This window comes from Conger conger, chromosome 10 (assembly GCF_963514075.1).
Source record: "Conger conger chromosome 10, fConCon1.1, whole genome shotgun sequence".
NCBI lineage: Eukaryota > Metazoa > Chordata > Actinopteri > Anguilliformes > Congridae > Conger > Conger conger.
Window position 1 is genome coordinate 16891179 of NC_083769.1, and position 23142 is coordinate 16914320.

General features: G+C 46.1%; 1 protein-coding gene across 3 annotated transcripts in view; it reads left to right on the top strand.

Moving 5' to 3' along the window:
• LOC133138939 (TOX high mobility group box family member 2-like) overlaps positions 1-23142 on the top strand; it is a 123562-nt gene that overhangs the window by 50915 nt on the left and 49505 nt on the right. For 2 of the 3 annotated variants that reach the window (XM_061258094.1, XM_061258096.1), the window contains exon 2: positions 1080-1166. The exons of the other annotated variant lie outside the window; for it this stretch is intronic. In XM_061258094.1, the coding sequence (XP_061114078.1) occupies positions 1080-1166 (87 nt within the window). The remainder of the gene's footprint in view (positions 1-1079; positions 1167-23142) is intronic. 3 annotated transcript variants of the gene reach the window in all.

A 23142-nucleotide genomic window follows, 5' to 3' on the forward strand; every position in this document is an offset into this window, starting at 1 on the left:
TACAGTGCTTTGGATAAAGGTGCTATATAAATTCCAACCATTTACCATTTACCAACGGCGTGCAAGGGACCAATCAGCCGTCAGGAGAAATTGGGGGTTAGGTGTCTCAGGGACACTTTGACACGCCCAGGGCGGGGGAACGAGCCGGAGACCTAAAGTGTGGTGTTGCCGTCGGTGTCATCACCCCCAGCGTTGGGGTTTAACCTGCCTCCTTCATCAGTGAGCGCCTCTGTGGTTGCCTTTCGGGAAGAATCAAAACAACTAAACGACAGTGGGCTTTGTGACAGAGGTCAGGCGTGCGTGGGCTGCTGTTTCTCACACTGTTGCTGAGCCGGTCCTGTAGCATATCCGTCTGTCTGTAATGGGATTCCTCCGTCCGTGTGACAGCTCTAGGGCTCTCTGTCAGCACTTTTATCACAATAAAACGGGTATAACGAATACAGGGCAGGTTCCTAGCCTATGACGCAGAAGTGCTGTTGTACTTCATTTCATAAAAATGGCAACTAGGGCTGGGCGATACGCTAAAATGATAATTATCGAATGTTATAATGCTAAGAACTACCATGTGGTGTATTGCCTTTTCATATTTTTCCTCTTTAACTATACCTGAAGCTATACGACACATCCAAACTTCAGAGGCCGCAATTATTTCTTTTGTGTCACCATGTTAGCTATTGGGTGATAAGACAGCCAATCGACAAGAACGCAGTATGGCTAAGGTGCTGATTTGCTGAGGTGACGTGTTTCACCCAGAAGTGTTTCACACCGCCTCGAAAGTTTATTATGGCATCGGAGTAATCAAAAATCACAGAAAGGACAAGAAAGATGACACGCCGCATGGTGGCGATGACGGTTGATAATGTCGCAGTACGTTACCCGGCCCTGGTGGCATCACAAGAAGGACCCCCCACCCCACGCTCACCGTATCGCCAGAACCGGTCTACCACAGTCGGTATCGGCGCGCCTCTTCAAGCCCGAAGGCCCGGATGAAACGGCATTTTTGTGGGGGAGGAGGACAAAAATGCATGTTGCCATGGAGACTGAAGGCCCGCCCCTCTCTTCTCTCCCTCTCCCTGCAGAGTAGATACGGAGCTGGAGAGCGTGGTGTCAGCGTCAGGCTCCCAACAGGCCCCGGCACTGACGGGAAGAGACTGCTGTCCGCTGGGGTGAGCTGCAGCTTTTCATCTCTTTTCATCACGCTTAAACACACTGCACCTGGATTTAAATAAGCTTCTACCCTTAACTGAGCTTGTCTGGTGTATTTTACTCTCTAAAAGCGCAAAACACACTGGTGGTGGTGGAGCATTGGCTCAATTGCACCAGGCAAGATTAATCGAGCCCAGAGCAGTATTGTAATCTAAAGCAAAATTACGGGTTTGACCCAGGTCTGCTACACTGAGAAGACACTAAGCAAATTGAGCAAACTTATTACACTCACTTTTGTTTATGCCCTTAACTGAGCTAGTCTAGTGTATTAGAACCTATGAAATACTCTCTAAAAGCGCAAAACCCACCTTCTGGTTGGGTCAATTGATCAATCGAGCACAGAACAGTATTTGAATCTTAAGCAATTACGGGTTTGACCCAGGTCTGCTACACTGAGAAGACACTAAGCCAGGGGTCTCCAACCCTGGTCCTGGAGAGCTACAGGGTCTGCTGGTTTTCATTGTTACTCTGCACTTAACTGTAATCAACTGCTCTAATTGATTAATTAACTCACCTCACCTGGTTACCTGGGTCTCAGCAGGGTGCTGATTTTAAGGTGAAAACAAAAACCAGCAGACCCAGTAGCTCTCCAGGACCAGGGTTGGAGAGCCCTGCACTAAGCAAATTGAGCAAACTTATTACACTCACTTTTGTTTTTACCCTTAACTGAGTATTTCTGATGTATTGGAACCTATGAAATGCTCCCTAAAAGCGCAAAACCCACCTTCTGGTTGGCTCAATTGCACCAGGCAAGATCAATCGAGCACAGAACAGTATTTGAATTTAAAACAATTACGGGTTTGACCCAGGTCTACTACACTGAGTAGACACTAAGAAAATTGAGCAAACTCATTTAACTCACTTCTAGGCGGAGAGCCGCATTTTTCCGGAGAGCTTGCACTTTGCCTCCATTCCCATTTTGTAATTTATTCATTTTTGGGACAGTATAGATTATGTGCTCAGAAGCGCAATCTGTATAACTATTACATCCTAAGGGCATGCAATCTGTGTACAGTGGTGTTTCATAACCTTTGGTAACATATTTAAGCATATAGCAAATGCTCTACTAAGTCAGCGCCATCACTGTGTGAATGACCCCCCCCCCCCACAGCACACAGCAGTACAGAAGGTCTACTGTAAAATGGCGGATAGCCAAACAGCGTTCACACACCCTGCAAGCTGAGTGCAGTCAGAAGGCATAACAGGGCGGCCTGCTGATACACGCTCAAGGTTCAGCCTGTTCATTTATTTATTCTCAGAGGAAGGGGGGGTTAGTGGAAATTCATTTCACAGAGCCTCCTTCTCCATTTAAAAAAAAAAAATGTCTTTCAGTTTTCAAATCTATCTGTTAACTGTACTGTCGGAATCAAATCTGAAATGTGCAATACTGTCTGTCATGATTTTTTATTATTTTTTAATTACAATGGAGCTTGTATTGATATTTGAGACCACACGCGCAGAGTCGTTCATCAAGTGGCGGTTTGCTAGCAAAGCACTTTCGCAAACCCATCTTGTTTCCAGAGCCAAGATTCATCTGTTATCTAAAGTGAACATTACACCACTTTTCTGTGCAGAGGGTCCATACAAATCATCAAAATGAGCTGGGTAGGAGCCGGGGATTCTGGGTAGCGTATATTCTCCCGTGTATTTGCTTAATATTTCATCCACTAAATAAGACAGAGTTGCTGGGTCTGTGCCTTGTAATGGCTGTGCGTAATGACACCGCCAGGTGCGTGACATGCTAATGCAAACTATCAACGGAAGAGAAAGATAACCTCCTTTATGATCCAAATGCAATACAAATACAGGAGGGCCCACAGTCGTAACAGGTCCTTTATCTGCTTTATGATTCTCAGCTTCCGGGTGCTTCTGAGAGTATGCTCCCACGATGATTAAACATACTCATAAAAATCGAAAAAGTAAGTAAGCTGAAGACGAGCTAAACAGAGAGCAACGGGCTACGAAGACCCGTTTCCGTTATTGCGCTCGTGAATATTTGACACGCCGGAGCTAAGCTAACTTACTTTCCTTCTTCTCCTCTACCCTGTGAACAAAGAGGACAGAGGAGTGCGTGACAATAAACCAATTACGTGCTAAAAGGAAACCAGAACTTTTTCCATTTGTGTTATCTGATGCTGCTGTGCGCTTTAACTGGCAGTCTGGCGACGGTCTGTGCTGGCCCGTCTCTGCTCTGTGCTGTTCAGTTAGCGACGGCTTCCTCGCTGCGGCGGACCCCTTTGCCCCGACTAACCTCACTTGTCTTTGCCCGCACTCTCTTATTTGCCTGCCGAAGCTTTCTGCAAAGAGGTGTTTGCGGCCAGGCTTTTGAATGTGCTGGAGCACGCCCACCTCATTTCCTCTCCTCTTCACTCCTGAATGAAGGAAACCGCAGTGGGTTGGGCTGGTTAAACTGTAGAACTGGCCACCCAGGTGTGAACGCGCAGGAGAAGCAGTCTTTAGGGTGAAAAGAGGACTCTTTGCAGGTGCCGCTCGAACGCGACGTATTCTCCGGTCGCAGCGGGTTTTTACGGTGAACGGTTCGAAGAGCGCTAAACAAACAGGCCTGGGTCTTTGTTCACCGACATTTCTGCATTTGTAAAGTGCAACATTTCAGCACCTTACGCTGGTTTGCCTGTGTGCAAGAAGCCACACCCTGTAGAAACGGTGCACATTAAACTGTGCGCACGGCATTGAACAGCTGTGTTTGCTGACACGATTCAGATTTCGGACACTATTCGACGATAATACTGCACTGGTGAAACCCCTCACGTACACAATACACAGCTACTGTACACTTACACATTGATTCACTCATACCAAATAATCATATCTACTGAATGACTCATTACGCATCCTCAACTTTGTGAAAATGATTTTACAATTTCAGTTCTACCCTGCGTGCATCATTAGCAGGACCCCCTGTATCTTCCCGCTACCTTGATGAAAGCTTTGCCGCTGTGGTGTGTTTGGTATATAGTTTAATGGGGACTGTCATCGTGTTTACTTTTCTGGCACCTAGCAGACACTCCTGCGCAGCGCGAGTTGCAGTGCAAATGCAAATGCAAGTGCAGAGATCAGGGATCAAAGTGCAGTAATTCCCTAGAGGAGGAACATCATACGAACATTAACCCTTCTCAATTCATTCTGGCGCGCTTTAGGTTTTCTGACTCCATTAAGCCTCATCGTGACAGAGAAGATTTCATCCTATTAATGTACTTCCCATGGAAACAAAACTTTGTCCCAACCCCCCCTTCCCCCAATCCTTCGCTTTGACAACTCCAGATACTTTGTTTTTCATCCGAGTATGCATCTTTTTGTTGCTTTTTCGGTTTTGGTACCAGCACTGCAAAGGGTTGATTTATGAAAATACCAGTTATATATTACTCTAATTTATTTATACTCACACTGGATTTTGCGCGCCTTCTCAGAGAACACCAGGTGGTGGAGCATTGCTCTCCGAATAAGTTTGGGGAAAACTTTTGGAAGCTTAACTTTTGTAGGAGCTCAAGTCAATTAAATCCTCTCTCCTCTCTTGAGGATTGCCTGACACGTTTCGCTGCTCCACTTAGTTAGGGTTAGGGAGTCTTAGCATGTTGAAAAAGTGGCTCCAAAGCTAAAAGTTGGATTTTGGCACCATCGATCAATTACACTTGCAAATGGCAGCATGGGGTATCTCCTGTAATCAAAATTACAGGAGCCTGGCTGATTGTCAGGTGTCAGGATCACTGAACGCTTGTAGCGCAAACAGACTTCTGAGAAAGAGAAATTGGAGGGGAAAATAAAAACCGGAGGGTTATAGTGTTTCGGTGGCGAGAACACACTACGCGCGGCAGTCTCTGCTGCTGACGCCCTGCACAGCAGCACTCAGAGCTGGCTGTAAACGCAGGATTTGGCCAGGGTCCCTTATCTAACCGCTGCAGATCCTCAGCTGTTGTGCCCGCAGATTACAGCTTCTGCACGTCGGAGCGCTGTGAGCGTCGGCGCGCTAAAAACGCTAGAATCAGGCTGCTGATTCGCCATTGTTCACTTCGGGGCCGTCGCTCTTTAGTTGGTTCACGTTCCTACTTTAGGAAGAAACCCTGAAAAGCACAGTGAAAAGCAGGTTCTGCTCCCTCAGGATTGAGCAGGTTTTGTTGTTTCAGGTCTAAGTGAGAACTCATTGAATTATATAAAAATGGCTTTTTAAAGGTGTGTGTGTGTGTGTGTGTGTGTGTGTGTGTGTGTGTGTGTGTGTGAGAGAGAGAGAGAGAGAGAGAGAGGGGAGTGCATGCGTGCATGTGTGTGTGTGTGAGTGTGTGTGTGTGTGAGAGAGAGAAGGGGTTGGGGTGTGGGGTTTAGGGGAGGGGGGAAAAGGTACTCAAACAGTCATAAATATTGCATGAATCTGATTCTGCACAGAATAACTGAAGTGCCTGTTAATTCCGCTCACTGAGAATGTTATTTTTAGAGGGCTGGCAGAGGCTTTTAAAGTTGCAAGGAATTCGTATTCTCCAGATATATTCCCTTACACCAACCGACACAAAGCTCAGACTCTCATGAAAGGATTCTTTAAAACTGCAACCTGCACAGCTCGCCGGTGCTGTCAGAATCAGATATGCTTGGGCCTCCAAACGACTGTGATCAAACTGAGAGGTCAATGCACATCATCAGAAAGTGCTTGCAGGATTTCATTAAGAAGCACAAAATGTAAGCATTCAGCACGATATTAAGGGTGGGTTTAAGCTATCAAGTTTGAGCTGTCTGGCATTTTTGGGAGCTCAAAAGCATATTTGGTTTTAGCACATATTTGGGATGGCAATTTAAGCCAATGGTGAGAGGCTAACGGTCACCCAATGGCCGATTTAGGGACCTGTATGGGTAATATGAGTTTGGAGGTATTTGTTTGAACTTGAGCAGATGTTCCTGTACACTTCAGAATTCAATACTAGCAGTTACAACGTCAATGATGTCAGCCAGTACTTGTGGCATTCATATATACCCAAACCACAACACTCCCACCATGGTTCAGCGATGAGGTGGTATGCTTTGGGTCTTGAGCAGTTACTTTTGGCTGCCACACTTTGCTCTTGACATCACTCGGATACAAATGCCTCCTTGTTTCACCTGTCCACAGCACTTTTATCCAGAACTCTGTGGGCTCTTTTAGGTACTCCTTAGGAGAACTGCATCCAGGCCATCCTGTTTTTGTGGCTAGCTTAAAAACCTGCCGCATATAACCTACTTGGGAAAAAGCTGCTTCCTTCACTGCCAGGAGCGAAGCGATGTTATAGCCTTTTGTATAATTTGACTGTGGAAGAGTATCAGTATAATTTGGCTAAAAATAACCTGCTGGGAACATACAATGCATTGTGTCCTCATTTCCTCCATTTGGTTCGGACTTAATAGAAGTTGCTTTCACACCAGAAAAGATCCAAACCACAGTCCGAATGGTTTTGGACAGAGACCACTTTTTGCTTACGAACCAGAGTGCACATGGCATGTTCACACCAGTCAAAAAGATCCAAACGCATCAACATTACTTCACCAAAATAACCAAAACCTGCCTTTATCTGTATGTCAATGTTGAGGACAGATTTAATTAATTCACCCATCTGTAAATAATAAGTGCAAGAATTAAAGGATTAGTATGCACAAAAAAATGTAATGTAAGACTATCCGTAATGCAACTGAATGACTTTTACAGCCATCTTCATTCCATCCCCCACACTGACCCCTGTGGCACTTTGAGGTATTTAAAGGACGCTGCAGGTGGCATGGAACAACTGATTCCACACATTTCTAATGCAATGGATATGAAGTTCTTCCCCTTTCTTGTCTGGTACATCGAAATGTTTAATGAAAATAAACAACCTGTCATAAAGCAAGCGGCTGATGTTCGTTGCACAGTGGGATTCCTTATGGGGTAATTCCGTTCTAATGAGACGTGATTGTCACGACGGATGAACGGGGCATTAAGAGCACTTTAATTAATCCGTCTGCGAATGATTCACATGCAGCCAATGAAGCCCTCTAGAATCAGGCGAAAGAGAGAGGAAACGTCATCCCGACTGAACGCTTCTCTCTGCATGCTCCCTTTATGAGGCGCTCCAATTGTTCTCTGAAAAATGGAACTACCCGAGGGCAAGGCATTTCAATGGACGTACCAATCGATCAAACCTGATGAGGTCAAAAGGCTGTGATGTGATTGGCATGTCTGTCCAAACCCTGCTCCATATCTACCTCCACAAAGAGCGTTTTGAATGCAGATGGTTGTGGTTTTTCAAGAAAGCCATACGGGATCACCGAATGAAATATAGGATGACATTTAGAATTGACTGAATTACACTGAAATGTGGGACAATAGGTACAAGGCATAATTGGTTTAAGACTCTATTGCTGATGTTTTCTTGTCAATGCACAAGAGAGCCTCTAATGAACATTAAAAATCAGATGAGACAATCAAGATAAAGCCAGCTAGTCAGGTCAATAGCGAGTCGGTCCCTTTCTCGAAACTTTCGCTTCTGCCAACTTCTGAAGGAACTGAAGGGGTAGCTTTTCAAGCTTTGTACACGATATGCTTCACAAGTTGCTTGCACACGTTTTTGACCTAATCAGTCTTGAATTAAGACTGACCTGGATTCAATTAACTTTTCTCTTTTTACACAAATTTAAATTTAAAGGTTTACCTTTTATCTTTGCTATCACAGTTCAGCAGTCAGCAAAATGACTGTGTTTGGAAAGAAGAACTTAAATTTGAAGATCTGAGTACATCTCATCCTAAATGTTCTGTATGCACAGTGGGGTGCAAAAATGTGGGCACCCCTGGTTTAAGTGTCTGTTACAATGAATCTGCATGTGATCAAAAGCAAACCTGAACTCTAAGTTTTGTAACCCTTTTTGATTATTCTTTATAACTTTTTTAAAAGATTATTGCTAAGGCCCAGACCCAGGTGATTTACTCATTAGGGCTTCAATGAGTCAGGCGAGTATAATTCCAGGGCTGAACTTTTTATTGTAAAGCAACTTCACTCCTTCTAAAGTGTCCAACTGCAGTGGCTGTTCTGTCTGTTGTTAACAACCATGGGTTCTGAAACATGCCGCACATGCAAGGAGGCCGAGGAGTATTTCTCAGCTGGAGGTGTTCTACCGGGAAGAATGCTGGAAAATTCCAAAAGCGAGAATTGAAGACTCCTAGCTGGCTACAGGAAACATTTACAAGCAGTTATAGTTGCCCAAAGAGGTTGCAAAGTACTAAATGACAGGGTTCCCAAACTTTTGCAGACCTCCGAGAAAACCTCATAGAATGTTTTTTTAATTATTATTTAGAAACTGTAAAAAAAAAATTGAAATCATAAGTAATCTTGCTTCAAAATTTGAAAAAGGCTTTCTGACCAGCGATGCCCAAATTTTTGCACACTACTGTATGTATGTATGTATGTATGTATGTATGTATACTTATATGTATGTTTCATATGTATATGTGTGTGTATGTATGTATGTATGTATGTCTTTTTGAAAGTGATCACCAGAACTGGTCCCTTTATATTTGCAGTATTTGGTTCTATGAAATCTACCAATAAAATAGAAACCAAACTAGGAAGAAGCTGGGAGAGAGAAAGAGAGAGCATGGCATCTATCTATTAGTGCGGCATAAATATTGCATGAGCTCCAGCCCCACTAAGTAGATAGCATTACTTCCACTGTGTGAGTATATTATTTTTGAACTGTGTCTTGTTTATAGTGAGGCGTGACCTAGTTCCAGTCAGCCTCTCCCTCCATCACGGGCAATCTGGGAAATCTCAGGGCTGCAGTCCCCGCTGAACAATTATAATGTAAAGCAATCCAAATGGAGATGTTTGTAGAAAACAACATGTGTGTAATTAAGGCTTAATGAGCTGTTGTCCACGGTGGAATGCGCAATTAGATTTGTAATAGAAAACTCTGCCTGAATGCCAGGCTTGCTTACAAAGCAGAGAGGGTGAAAGATGTATATATTTCTCTGTGCTGAGCGTGAAATAATGCCCATGCTGACAGCAGGCAGCCTGGGATGAGCTTGGCGTTCATACGGAAGGGCCCTGGAGGGCCGGTGTCCTCCCAAATCAGTGGCATAGGAGGATTTAGAGTGGGTGTACTCCTTGATGGAAATTCAGTATAACGCAACATAAAAATATTTAAGAATTTTCTTTAAAAACAACATATCTTTATTGTTTCATATAAAAATAGCAACATATCTTACACTGCCAATAATTTGTATTTGTCTTGAATATATATGAGTACATATGAACACATACATATGAATAGACGTGATCTCCAGGACAGACCTGCGGCTGAGCTCACAGCTGCAATCAGCCTGTGGCGGTTGTACCTGTGGAAGGCCATCAGGTGGAGAGAGAGAGAGAGACAGTAAGAGAGGGACACAGGCAGATGGAAAGTGAAAGAGAAAGGAATAAGTATGCAACCCTGCCGTTTGTTTTTGGGGGGGGGGGGTTGCATCCGTGTGCATCGTGGAAGCAGTTTGTAGAAGCCACATGAATAACTGGTGGCAGTATCTTGGTTGTTCCTCCTCTTCAGGTGAACAATGGCCCCACACCTCGCTAACCTCAGGAGCCAGATAAGCTACCTGTGGAAGTACGTGGTTGAGAGCAGCAGTGCTCAAGACTTCCTGTCCTGTCCAGACCCCACCCGTTTAAAAGAAGAAGAAAAAACCACCCACTGATCTGAAAGCACAGAGAGAGAGATCAACAGAAAAATAAACAGAGGTTGAAATGGAGAGAAAGTGGTATGGAAGAGAAATGATGAGTGGGAGGCAAAGAAAGAGAAGCAGTCGGAGAGAAACTGGCGGACAGGGAGCAAGAGAGCGAAATGAGACTTGTGAAAGAGCAATAGAAACAAGAATGAGTGAGGAGACTGAGAAACGGAGGAGGAGAAGAAGCAGGGTGAGAGGCACACAGGAAGAGCTGTGGAGTAGGAGAACTGATTATAAACATGGCTGTCTGAAAAAGAGTTGCTTCTCCAAGAGAGTGCCCTTAGACTCCTCCCGTTGAGTGACACCATGATATACAGGTAGCACAAGGGCTTGTAACAGAGCTTATGGTAGGGAATGGCTTTTTGAGGCCTTTATATGAAAGGGGCTACTTTATGACAGGTCAACAGTGAGGAGTACAGTGCTTAAATAAATGAAATGCTGTCGCTGTAGTGGCCAGCGTAAAGAGTGGGTTTGGAAATAAAAGGAACTTATCAAAAGGTAAAATGTTCCTCTGCCCTTCTAACGCGCTAACAGGGCCAACATATTTGCTTGCCTCTGTCACATGATTCCATAAGAGGGAAAAACAATCTGGCTCAACTATTCAAAGTGAAAGCATCAGTTTCCTGAAATAAAACTCAAGAGACGGGAGAAGTTTCAAGTTTCTTCATTCGGTTTGTATTCATCAACTCATTGTACGTGATGAGGGAGGTGGCCGATATTTTCGGTCCGAATGGTTCTCAATGGAAACAGAATGTTCCATTAGAATACACAAGTGGAAATCTTTTGGCACGATTCGGATGTAGCATTAGTATATGCGAGTGGAACTCTTTGGGTGTGATGAAGATTTAACATTAGAATATGTGAGTGGAACTCTTTGGGTGTGACGAAGACGTAGCAGTAGAATACGTGAGTGGAACTCTTTGGGTGTGATGAAGATTTAACATTAGAATATGTGAGTGGAACTCTTTGGGTGTGATGAAGACGTAGCAGTAGAATACGTGAGTGGAACTCTTTGGGTGTGATGAAGACGTAGCAGTAGAATACGTGAGTGGAACTCTTTGGGTGTGATGAAGACGTAGCAGTAGAATACGTGAGTGGAACTCTTTGGGTGTGATGAAGATTTAACATTAGAATATGTGAGTGGAACTCTTTGGGTGTGATGAAGATTTAACATTAGAATATGTGAGTGGAACTCTTTGGGTGTGATGAAGACGTAGCAGTAGAATACGTGAGTGGAACTCTTTTGGTGTGATGAAGATTTAACATTAGAATATGTGAGTGGAACTCTTTGGATGTGATGAAGATGTAGCATTAGAATAAGTGAACAGAGCTCAGAGCTCTCAGCTGTGTAAGTTTACTCTGGCTCTGCTAGCTGCAGATCTCTTCCTCTTCATTCCTGCAGTAATCTTGTGGAATTCGCCAGTGTTTCTCTCTGCCCCCTTCGGTTGAATATATTTGCATTTTAAGTGCGGCCTAACCCATCAGTTTATTCTTTCTTTTTTTACTCATCTTCTCTCAACAGGGAAATTATTGTGTGTGACCATCCTTGAATTTCAGCCTGGGAGAAAAGGGGTAGGCAAATCTGGTGGATCAAGTGGACTTTCAGTCTGCAGTCGGAAGGTTGTTTGGTTAAAATGCTGCGATTGGTCAGCACGTCAGCATGGGAGGGGTCGGAGGTTCGGCATTAGATGATAACCATGCTTCAGTGCACTCAGAACAGCTGCATTTAAACATCGAGCTGTTCTCTCCACAGGAGGTGGGTGTCAGATGGGTGGCGCTGCCTGTAACATTAATTCTGTTGCTTTGAAACGGTTTATTTTGCCTTCTCTGTCGCCTGTTTAATTTAACTCTACTATACTAACAAAAAAGAAAGCACAGTCATTTTGATGTACTTTTGTGGGATTTTTTATTTATTTAGTTTTAGTGGTTGATAGAGAGTGTGGTTTAGTTTGATGGAGGCAGATACAGAGAGAGAGGGAGATAAAGAGGTGGAGATGGGGTACAGAAAGGTGCAGAGATGGATTGAGAGACTTCCCTATTGTGTTCTGCTGAGCTCATAACATGTACTCTCACAGCTCGACCCTTTCATTATGAAACCATTCAGACACACACACACACACACACACACACACACACAAAGTCTCTCTCACAACCCCCCCCCCCCCCCCCCACACACACAAGCACAGTCTCTCGCACACACACATCCCACACACAGACACACACCCCGTGCACTACACTCACGCAAAACACAAGCTTCCTGAGCATTCTGCAGTCGGCCCTTTTTACAGTTCTGCATCACAGCTCACAACTGTAGTGTTTTTATTTTATTTTACTCAGACTGCAGGGTGGAGCTGAAACATAGCCCGAAGATGAGGAGCTGATTGCGCAGAAACGTGAAGCGGTTAGAGTCTCTCTGATGAGCCAGCGTACAGGGGCCGTGATAGGTTCAGATCCGCCATTAGATTGTGCTCGTGAAGCCGCCGTCGATGGCAACAGTGCAATCAAAATGTTGTGGGGAGAGGACTTCGCCTAATGACTTGGACCGATGACAAGTGGACCTCGTGATCAGAGCGGACCAGAAAAACAAGCAAACAAATGCGCAAAAAATGGAAAGCAAATCAGTAAAGCTGGCTGCAATATGTTAACATAAATAGCTCCGTTTTATTTAGTGCGACACATTGCCAAAGAAGACTCCAGAATGCTGATCCCTAATGCCAATCATCATTTCTTTTTCGTTTCTTTCTCTTTTTTTAACACAATTTATGGAATATTTTGCTCTCATTGCAAGTGCAGTGCATGGCTTTGGAGTATGACTGATATAATGCAAGACTGTCTCTTTGGCAACAAATGATTCCGGAGACACACTAATGGCTCCTTATGAAAAAAACATTAAAAAAGATGAAACAATAAAGTGTACCTATGAAAGTTTGAAGAAAGAAAGATTAGAAAAAAACTGAGATGGGAATGATGGGGACCAGCCAGACAGGGCGGTAGGAGTTGACAACGGCGGTAATGGTTCCCCCCAAAATCACCGCCATGACAAGTGACAAGCAAACGGAAAGAGAGGCGGTTTTATCAGGAAGCTGGATGGGGGAATTGATTAGTTAGCATTCAAAAAGGATATGATTGTCAAGGCAGGCACTTGACTTTCAATTGCGGGGATAAAAAGGAAGTTCAGATCTTGTGTTGTGGTTGTAGGGGGTGGGGGGGGGGGGAAGGTGGGGACGACTGCTTTGTGAAGCGGTGACATGTGATGAACATGAAGCCTCGTTTGCGTCTCTTGTCTGTTCAGTGTCGGTTGTCGAAGTGCTGGGTAAGCGATCCGGTTTTAGGCTTTGGTCTGTGCTCTGGCAGGTTTCCATTAAAAAGGGTGCTCTGAAAATGTGGGTCTGGCAATTGTGTCTCTCCCCTCCTCACCCCCCTTCACCTCCAGCTGTGGTGGTCAGCCCCCTTAGGCCTTCTCGGAGGTCTGCTTCTGTACCCTACTGGGCCCGAAGGTATACAGCTATATTTGACAGCATAGGAGCGGCAAACGTATTATTGTCACATTTAAATCGTGATTAACTGATTATTGGTGCACCGAATATTTATTGGCTGATATCCAGCATTTTCACATATCAGGTATCAGCTATCCTGTTTTAAAAATAAGCAGCCAAAATGTGTCCTTATAACTGCTATTGCTGACAAACTAAAAGCAACAAGCTACTGTCCAGGAAGTGGTCAAGTAGCAGGGCAACATCTGGAGAGGGTTTGTGAGGGCTAGCGATCTGCAGTTGGGGTATCCTGTTGAGAATGCTGGAGTGGGTGTTTTTGAGGGGAGACGGGAGACGTTTCACAGCTGGGACTGAGCACATGGTCCGACATATGGATGTGTTTGGGCTCCAGGGTTTGTTGAAATTGTGTTATACAGTGAGGGAAGTTGCCAACCCCCACTATTTGTTTGTGCTACAACAGCATATGCCGCCCCTACTCGAACCAGCAACCAAATTTGGACATTTTTTATTTCTAGTGTTGCCCATGGCTAAAATGGCATACCAGCACCGGACTGGTCAGGTCTTGTAGCTGCTTTGGAATGGACAGCGGTGGTCGAGAGATGATGGTCTCTGTTCTGTTTTAGTCACTCTGTTTTGCTCTTTTGCACATGTTAATTCCTCAGAGGGTGAAGTGAAATCAATGGAAGCTGGAGAAGTTGGCCGCTTAATGGAAGAATTAGAGAAATTAACATTTTCAGTGGGTCACACCAGCACACTGTAACCGTGCAGAGGATTGCTTGGCAAGACACAGCATGATTCTGTGAGAGGCTGCTAACTTTGATTCAGGGGATCAAGACTACAGCTCCTTATCAATCACACACTAGCATTTGCTGTAAACCGTCTGAACCGTGTGTGTGTGTGGGTGGGGGTGTGTGCATGTGTAAGGGTTATTTTGCTTCCTCACAAGTTTATCATTCCTTCCAGCCACAGATGAGCTTGTGATGTTCCTCAGGTATCAATAAATTGACAATTTCTAAAATGATTTTTCTGTCAAGCTTAAGAACAAAGAGCATTACAGATAGGTCATATTTTGGACTAGTATAGAGCAGAGTGCATGTCTGGTGCGATTCCTTTGAAAATGCTGAATTTAATTTTGCACTTTTCGCTGAAAGTTAAGGACAGAGAGTTCTGCAGTTGAGTTGAATTACAGGCTATGTGCGCTGTACACAAGGTCTGGATCTTATTTTTTCCTCAGCAACAGCATCACAGGACTGGATTCTTTCCTGTATTTCCTCCTCTGTGTATCGATTTTGGAGCGGCGGCTCTTAGTCACAATAGACAGATATATATATATATATATATATACATGTGCATATATACGCTCTCTATTAGTAAGAGGCTTGTTTGAAATTAGATAAAATGCTTTTTAGTATCTTTTCTCAAAACCAAGCACACAAATTAATAGTGACTGGATTTAATAGAGGCTGCAGTAGTGCTGATTATCGGTATTGGCTAAACCATGTAAAGTAAGATGAAATTTTCATTTGAATTCTATAAACAAATTTTTTTTTTCTGCTTGCATACTTTCAGCCCATTTGATTCTTCTTTTCAACCAGTCTGCCTGAAGTTATCCCGACATTAACAATGGTCCAAGCAATTGATTTTAGGGACATGATTTATAAAAATGCACATCATGGCTATCTCTTTTCCCTTGGTAAGCAGGGAACATTAAATATTCCTAGATAATGTGCCTGGGACACATGCTTTTTCAGAAAGGAGAAAATTATTCTTTGAGGTATAGTGCAGGCCGTTAAACAGTTTAAAGCATTGTAAATGGTGTTTAGTCTTGGCGTCATGTTGATTCCATTACCGATGCACTAATTTATTTACAAATTGAACCAATTGTGATGCAATTGCTGCCTAATAGATGATAGATATGTTGACTTGTGCTCAACAACAGAAGGGTGGCCATCTTGGGTTCCTCTGCATGATGGGAAATGGTGTTTTGTTACAATGCGGTAAGATTCAACGTGATGAAAATAAACACTCTCAGTAGGTGCTAGCTTCAGGCCGTTGCCTTAAGGCCTGTCGATGTTAAATTCTGCGGCCGGCTGGCGTGCGGCACTTAGCGTTTAGCCTCTTCGGTGCGTCCCGCTGCAGGGCAGGAGCGGGCTGTAGGGCGGGCTGAAGGCCAGCAAGGCAGATGGGCCGATCGGTGTTATCAGCTGTGACAGCTGTGCTTGTTTAACTCTGCGTGCCGGAGGTCCGGAAGGGCCGCCGGTGCGATCAATACCGGCAACACACTCGAACATGAAACATCGTCGATACCTCCGGCGCAGCTCGCACGTGTGGCTGGCCGAGTTCAGAGGCACATGAACCGTCAACAACAAACACCCCCTCCCCCGGTGCCCACCGCGCGGAGGAGAGTCAGCAACAAACACCCCCTCCCCCAGAACCGACTGCATAGACTAGAGCAACATCGGGTCCCCCGGCTGGGGAGCTGACTGAGCCACACAGGGCCCCCGGGCTCTGCACTGACACATTCACACCCCTGTACCCTGCACTGACACTGTTCATGCCCTGTACCCTGCACTGACACATTCACACCCCTGTACCCTGCACTGACACTGTTCATGCCCTGTACCCTGCACTGACACATTCACACCCCTGTACCCTGCACTGACACTGTTCATGCCCTGTACCCTGCACTGGCACTGTTCATGCCCTGTTCCCTGCACTGACACATTCACACCCCTGTACCCTGCACTGACACTGTTCATGCCCTGTACCCTGCACTGGCACTGTTCATGCCCTGTTCCCTGCACTGACACATTCACACCCCTGTACCCTGCACTGACACTGTTCATGCCCTGTACCCTGCACTGACACTGTTCATGCCCCTGTACCCTGCACTGACACTGTTCATGCCCTGTACCCTGCACTGACACTGTTCACGCCCTGTACCCTGCACTGACACTGTTCATGCCCTGTACCCTGCACTGACACTGTTCACGCCCTGTACCCTGCACTGACACTGTTCATGCCCCTGTACCCTGCACTGACACTGTTCATGCCCTGTACCCTGCACTGACACTGTTCATGCCCTGTACCCTGCACTGACACTGTTCATGCCCTGTACCCTGCACTGACACTGTTCATGCCCTGTACCCTGCACTGACACTGTTCATGTCCTGTACCCTGCACTGACAGCGTTCATAGTGGGTTTTGGTGGGGAGGACGAGGGCAGTGTCCCTGCCAGAACGAGACTGTAGAATTGGGTTTGCCCCAAGGAGGAGGGAAATATACAGATTGGGAGGGGTTTGCCCCAAATTAAGCAGTGAATAAAGCTGCTTCCATATTTTCAGTTATGCTCCTTTTTAAAAAATCCTGCAAGGAATGCAGCATAGGGTTTCAGAGAGCCATTCTTTCAATCCCTCTTCCCTTTCATTGTTTTTTGGTTAGATTTTCTGTTTGTATTAATCCTTGATTCAGCACTTGTGATGATTCCAGGCTAAAAATAGGAAAGACATCCACATCCACGCAGTAGGATTCCTTTTTTCCTTTTTTAAGAGCCTACCGGAGAGACCGAGACGGTGGTGCGACACGGCATTCCCACGGTATCCCAGCGCAGTATCCCAGCACAGTATCCCAGCGCAGTATTCCCGTGCGGTATTCCCCGGTGCCCTGCCCTCTCCTCGGCCGGCTGGTCTCCGCGGGGACTCCGGCGGGAGCGATTACACAGCGGGGTCGGCCCCGGGGCCGGCCGGGGCAGAGCGGGGTCTGCGTGGATCATTAGCACGGGCCCCGCGCTGGGACCGCGGCCCCAGTCTGCCCTAAAACGACCCGAGCGGCCGGCTCGGGCGGGATAGCGGAGCCGCGGCGTAAAAGCCATTAACCCAGGTTAACCCGCGGACCCCCGGAGGCCTAAATTAACCCCCATTTGTACCGCGACTTAACCGTATTGGATGGTTAATTACAGACACCGTCACCAAAGTAATTCTGATTGACTCCTGCTCTTAGCAGGAGTCGATTCCGTCTCCGGCGGAATGCTCGGCTCTAACAATGCCCAGGCCAAAAAAAAACGACAAATTAGGACGGTGTACCTTCCTGCGACACTTTACACAATATTGTTTTGATTACGTGGGGAAAATGAGACATTGGTGTACAGCATAAATGATCGCAACTGACACGGCCTTAAATTTATTATTTCATTTCACCACTGGCTAAATCAGGCCCTGCATTAAAATAAAAGTATAGAACCTTTTTCTTCATCCTTCTGCTCGAATCAGCCTGAGAGATACACAAGAGAGAAGAACCAAGTAAATCGTGATAATAAGATTTTTTTTTTTTTACATCATACAGGCTCACTCGGTAGGGCAGCACAGAGAGGAACCTGACATTCGCACCATGGGCACACGATTTCAGGCGAATTATGGAACAATCTTCTAATGGGTGCGAGTGATCGAATATTCCACACTGGCAGAACAGAGTGTGCTATCATCTCCGCTGCTATAACAAGGCTCTATTGATTCCTGCAGCTGTGGGGTGGACTGTCTATCGCTCCAGCATCTCCTAATAGAGCCTGCCGGGGCCTAGGCAGCGTGCCACTGCTGGAGGTTCTGAAGGCTTCATTTTCCGGGGGCTGCAGAGCCACGAAGCAAGGTATTGCATTACGGACACGAGGGCCTTTTTAAAAACAACCGTAAGCCGAAGCAGATTTTAGCTTCCGCGCCCTGTCAAATACATTGCGTCCTACCTTTGTCTCGACGGGACTGAATGCTAACAGCGACAGCCGTTAGCCGCCATACCGCCAAACTGTGGCTCGTTCAGCGGGTTTGCTTTTAACGACCGGTTAACAGCGGCCAGCTCCAGACCCTGGGCGTAAGCCATTCCACCTGTATCGCTAATGCCTTAACTGAAGTAATTATCGGACCTGGAGAAATCGCACAAATGTCGTTTCAGCTGTCAGTCACCTGCTCTGAAACCTGCCTGGCCCCGAATCGGCTGTAGGAAAGGCCACTACCGCGATGTGTAATTAACAAAAAATGATCGCAACAACAGAATTTTCCATCTTCCAGCTGCTCTTTCACTACCAGGCCACGGATACGAGTTTCTTTGAAATGCAAACTGGGAACAAAGCCCTGAATGCAGCCGTGTCCCCCAGGAGAAATCAAACGGCCTGGGGTTCTGCAGGCACCCAGCTCCCCCCCCCCCCCCCCGAACCGGAGCCCGTAACGAAAGCCCCGATTCACTTACGCTGATTGACAGGCCGGCTCCTTTACCCGTGATTCAGCGAACGAGACAACTGGACCCATCTGTTTCCCATCAGCGGGAGCCCTGGGCCTCCGCTCAGTCAAAGCGCCACCCGATTGGTCCTTCAGTTCGAGTGGCTTACTAACGCCAGCGTCGCGTCTGCTGGGTCACATGGTTCATTACTCGCTCGACACAATGAGCAGGATGGCCATTGAAATCAACAAAAACACACAAATTGCTCATCTGACATGAAAATTGACACTCTGCATTCCTTTCTCGAAAGCTCAAAGTTTCGTGAGATGAGATTGAATAGAAGGCAGCGGGTTCAACAGTGAGCATCTGAGGTTTTGGGACGCGTGCTGGCTTTGCAAGTGTTCGCGAGCGGTCGATTTCAGATTGAGGGTCCTGGCCAGGCCTCATAGAAGGTTCCAGAATGGAGTCTCTGGATCAGGCTTCAGGTGTCTGATTGTGTGCCAGGTCTGCTGTGACTGACAGGAAATGCTCTGATTGGACCTCAAATCATTGGATCCTTTCACTGATTAAAGACCAGAAGCGGCGTGTGTACGTGTGTGTGTGTGTGCGAGCGTGCATAACGTGTATGTTTGCCTGTGTGGGGAAATTCCTGTTGGTTCTGGTATCTTGCTTGAGTCCTTTTTCCCTGCTGGTTTTCATTACAGTGGAGTTTCATGGATCCGATTCACCACTTTTTCCTGCTGCTAGATTGGGCTCCTTCTGTTGAGGTAGACAGCTCTTTCTCTTTCATCTCTCCCTCCCTCTGTCCGTCTCTCCCTCATTCTCAGCTCTTTCTCTCTCTCGCCCTCTCTCTCTGCTGACAGCCTCCCCCCCCCCAACACATTTGGCCATGTGCTTCCACATGCAGCACACGTGAAAATAAGTGTACAGCAGTGGTCAGAGCTACAGTAGCCCTTTAATGACAAAAATAACAGCAGGCATGAGTTATCACATCTACCCACTAAAGACTAGAGATTCAAAACCCTGATGTTATGTGCAATCTTTCACCAGCTGTGTGAAATGCCCACACACCCACACCCATGCATGCACCCACAAGCCCACACACACACACACATGTATGCACCCACAAGCACACACACGCACACACACACACACACACACACACACATACATACACACACAAACACACACATACATACCCACCCACACACATACACACACATATCCACACACACACACACATATGCACAAACTAACACACACCCGCATACACATACACACAGAACAAAGTGGCAGTGGACCCTAAATGGAAGCAATTTACCCCCGCCCATCATGTAACACAGGGCTCCACGGACCGTAACGTTTTCTTTTGCTCTCAGCATTCCCATACACACTTCTACAGAGCAGCGTATCTTCTTATTGGGGCAGTACATGGCCCTGCGAATACACACGTTTATATGGCTTCTCTGCACAACAAACTATATTCTGGGTGTACTAACACCAACTGTGCAAACCCATCTACTCCTTAATGCGTTGCATTCTCAGCCTCCGTAACTTTGTGCTGTAGGCTTACTGTACGTATGGGTACTGCTACAGCAGCTGCAGTGATCCCGCAGGCAGTGGAAGAGTTTGTGTTAGAACCCTGTGACGGCGCGGTGACTGGACTCCACCTGGACCATCGGGGGTGTCAGACAGAGAGGGCGGCTCCTGTTCCTTTTATACCGCCTCGTAACCTGGCTGTCCGCTAGAACCAGAGAAAACGCATCGGGGGATTTGTTTGAAATGCAAACACCATCCTGACACAAACACAAAACAAGAGTATCGTTCCAGGAGTCACCGATTGGAAGAAATAACTGTTTGACAGGCGATGGGGGGGGGGGGGGTTTGCTTATCCCACTGTTGATGGAACTCTGTGGCCGTTTCCCCACTATATAGGTCACGTTATGTCAGGCAATAAGTCCAATTACAATCCTCAGCTGAAATGACAAAACCGACCCCGCCCCGCCCCCTCCCTCCCAGCTCCATCGCCACGGTTACGAGCTACGCGCCGTTATATAACCTGAGTGTCTGCGCCTGTGTTTTTCTCACACCGCACCGTCTCCCTCTCTCTCAGAAAATGGATAGAGCACTCCATGCACACTGTAGGACTCATTTCCTTCTGATAGGGAAGGAGAATCGGAGAAAGTACGCCAACGTGTGCCCCTTTACACCGGGGGAACACACCCCCCTCCCTCACCAAGACTCCTGGTCTGACACGCCCAGGCACCCCTCAGAACAGACGGGGTGTATTAACACGGCATTAAGTAATAACCTAAGTGCAGCTCGTCGAGTAAACGTCTACTTAATCCGGCTTGATTTATGCCCCGTTTACGTCGAACCTACAAGGAAATTCCCCCCAACTGGGCTTTTATCCCTGTCCGCACCCCAGCCCTTCTTTCCGCTGGCTGTCCTTTTGTGTGAGACGTTGAAACCCAGCTCTCCTTTCCGCTCCAGTGTGCAGCGGTAATGGCCGCCGCCACGTTGAAACATCCTCTTCATGTGGCATGGCGGTGTCGGCCTGCTTTATTATTGGATAAACCCCTCCCGCGCGCCCCGCGATGATGTGTGGGGGGCCGGCCGGCTCGGTTCCGGATTATTCTCTCAGCGCCGGCTGCATCTCGGGCAAAACGCATTAGAGCGCCACTCACAGCTTATATAGCCTGGGGTTAAACACAAATTATATCATTCTTGTCAGCCAATCAAATGAGGGTGACCCCCAGCGACCCCCCCCCCCCCCCCCAATGAGTCAGACCTGGGATGATATATGACACGGCTCAAAGGTCCTGATTTTAATCTGGGGTGACGTCTGATCAGATGAAGGTGACCCCTGACCTCCCCGCTGGAGGAGAAGTGTGTGTAGAGTGAGGGAGAGGGTGAGGGTTGAGAAAGGGAGAGGGTAAGATGGCGGGGAGAGAGGTGAGTGAAAGAGAGAGACTGGCACGTGGTGAGCGAGAGAGAGAGACTGACACAGGAAGGGAGCGAGGGGATAATCCAAGATGGAGAGTGTAGAAGGGTGTTCTGTTGATTCAGGGACATGGAGGTAGGTCTCAAAATTGCAGTTTGAAATGCATGTAATATTCATGCAGAGCCATATAGGAGTGTGAAGTGTACGGCAGACCCGTAATGAAGGCCATAGTGGGTCTCCTCTTTCCATAGTCCTCATGTGTACCAGTGATTTAAACACGGTTGGCCCCCCTAGAACCGGACATTTTAGGCACTGTAAAATCTCCACAGGGAAAATTCCAGCTCCGGCCTAAAAAGGTATAGCGGAAAATATTCAAATATTCTGAGTTTAAACCCGTTAACCTTTTATACTGAAGCAAAACAGAGCAATTACTCCCGTGGTGATGTGGCAATAATCCAATGATTCAGAAGTAGCTTTCCTCTTCATTGATCCCCATATCCCTCTTTTATACCCTAATAAAAAATAAATACATTTTTAAAAAATCAGCACTTACTATGACTATCGTTTACGTTGTTGACTGTGCTACATGCGTGTTTTTTTCCGTTTACGGTATGGATCTGGTGCTTTTCACTTGTTGTAAAAATGTCAAATGGACGAGTAGCAGCAGGTCACAGAGTGGTGGAGGTGCTCCAGAGCGCACCGCTGCAGACCAATCACGGGCTGCTGCCAGGTCCCGAAAACACCATCAGTCCGTCGGACGCTTGGCGACAGAGTCTCGTAATGTCATTTCACTCGGATGAGTACGCTGGAATGTGCGGTTGTAATGTGTTGAACGCCTTCAGATCGTTAGTTTAGGGCTGCACAATGCCGTTATTGCTATTATTTCCTGTAGTGTCTGAGACTGCTGAAGGGGTGCTTCAGAAATAAAACTTTTCAAAATGTCCATTTGCTAAATCTCTTCTGTTCACTCAAACGCCACATATCACTACTGAGTGACTTGCTGTGTTGTGTACTGTGTTTTCTTCACCCGTTTGCAAAGCTAAATTGACAGACTGATTATCAAGAACGTTTCTCAGCTAAATTGACAGACTGATTATCAAGAACGTTTCTCAGCTAAATTGACAGACTGATTATCAAGAACGTTTCTCAGCTAAATTGACAGACTGATTATCAAGAACGTTTCTCAGCTAAATTGACAGACTGATTATCAAGAACGTTTCCCAGCTAAATTGACAGACTGATTATCAAGAACGTTTCTCAGCTAAATTGACAGGCTGATTATCAAGAACGTTTCCCAGCTAAATTGACAGACTGGTTATCAAGAACGTTTCTCAGCTAAATTGACAGACTGATTATCAAGAATGTTTCTCAGCTAAATTGACAGACTGATTATCAAGAACGTTTCTCAGCTAAATTGACAGACTGATTATCAAGAACGTTTCTCAGCTAAATTGACAGACTGATTATCAAGAACGTTTCTCAGCTAAATTGACAGACTGATTATCAAGAACGTTTCTCAGCTAAATTGACAGACTGATTATCAAGAACGTTTCCCAGCTAAATTGACA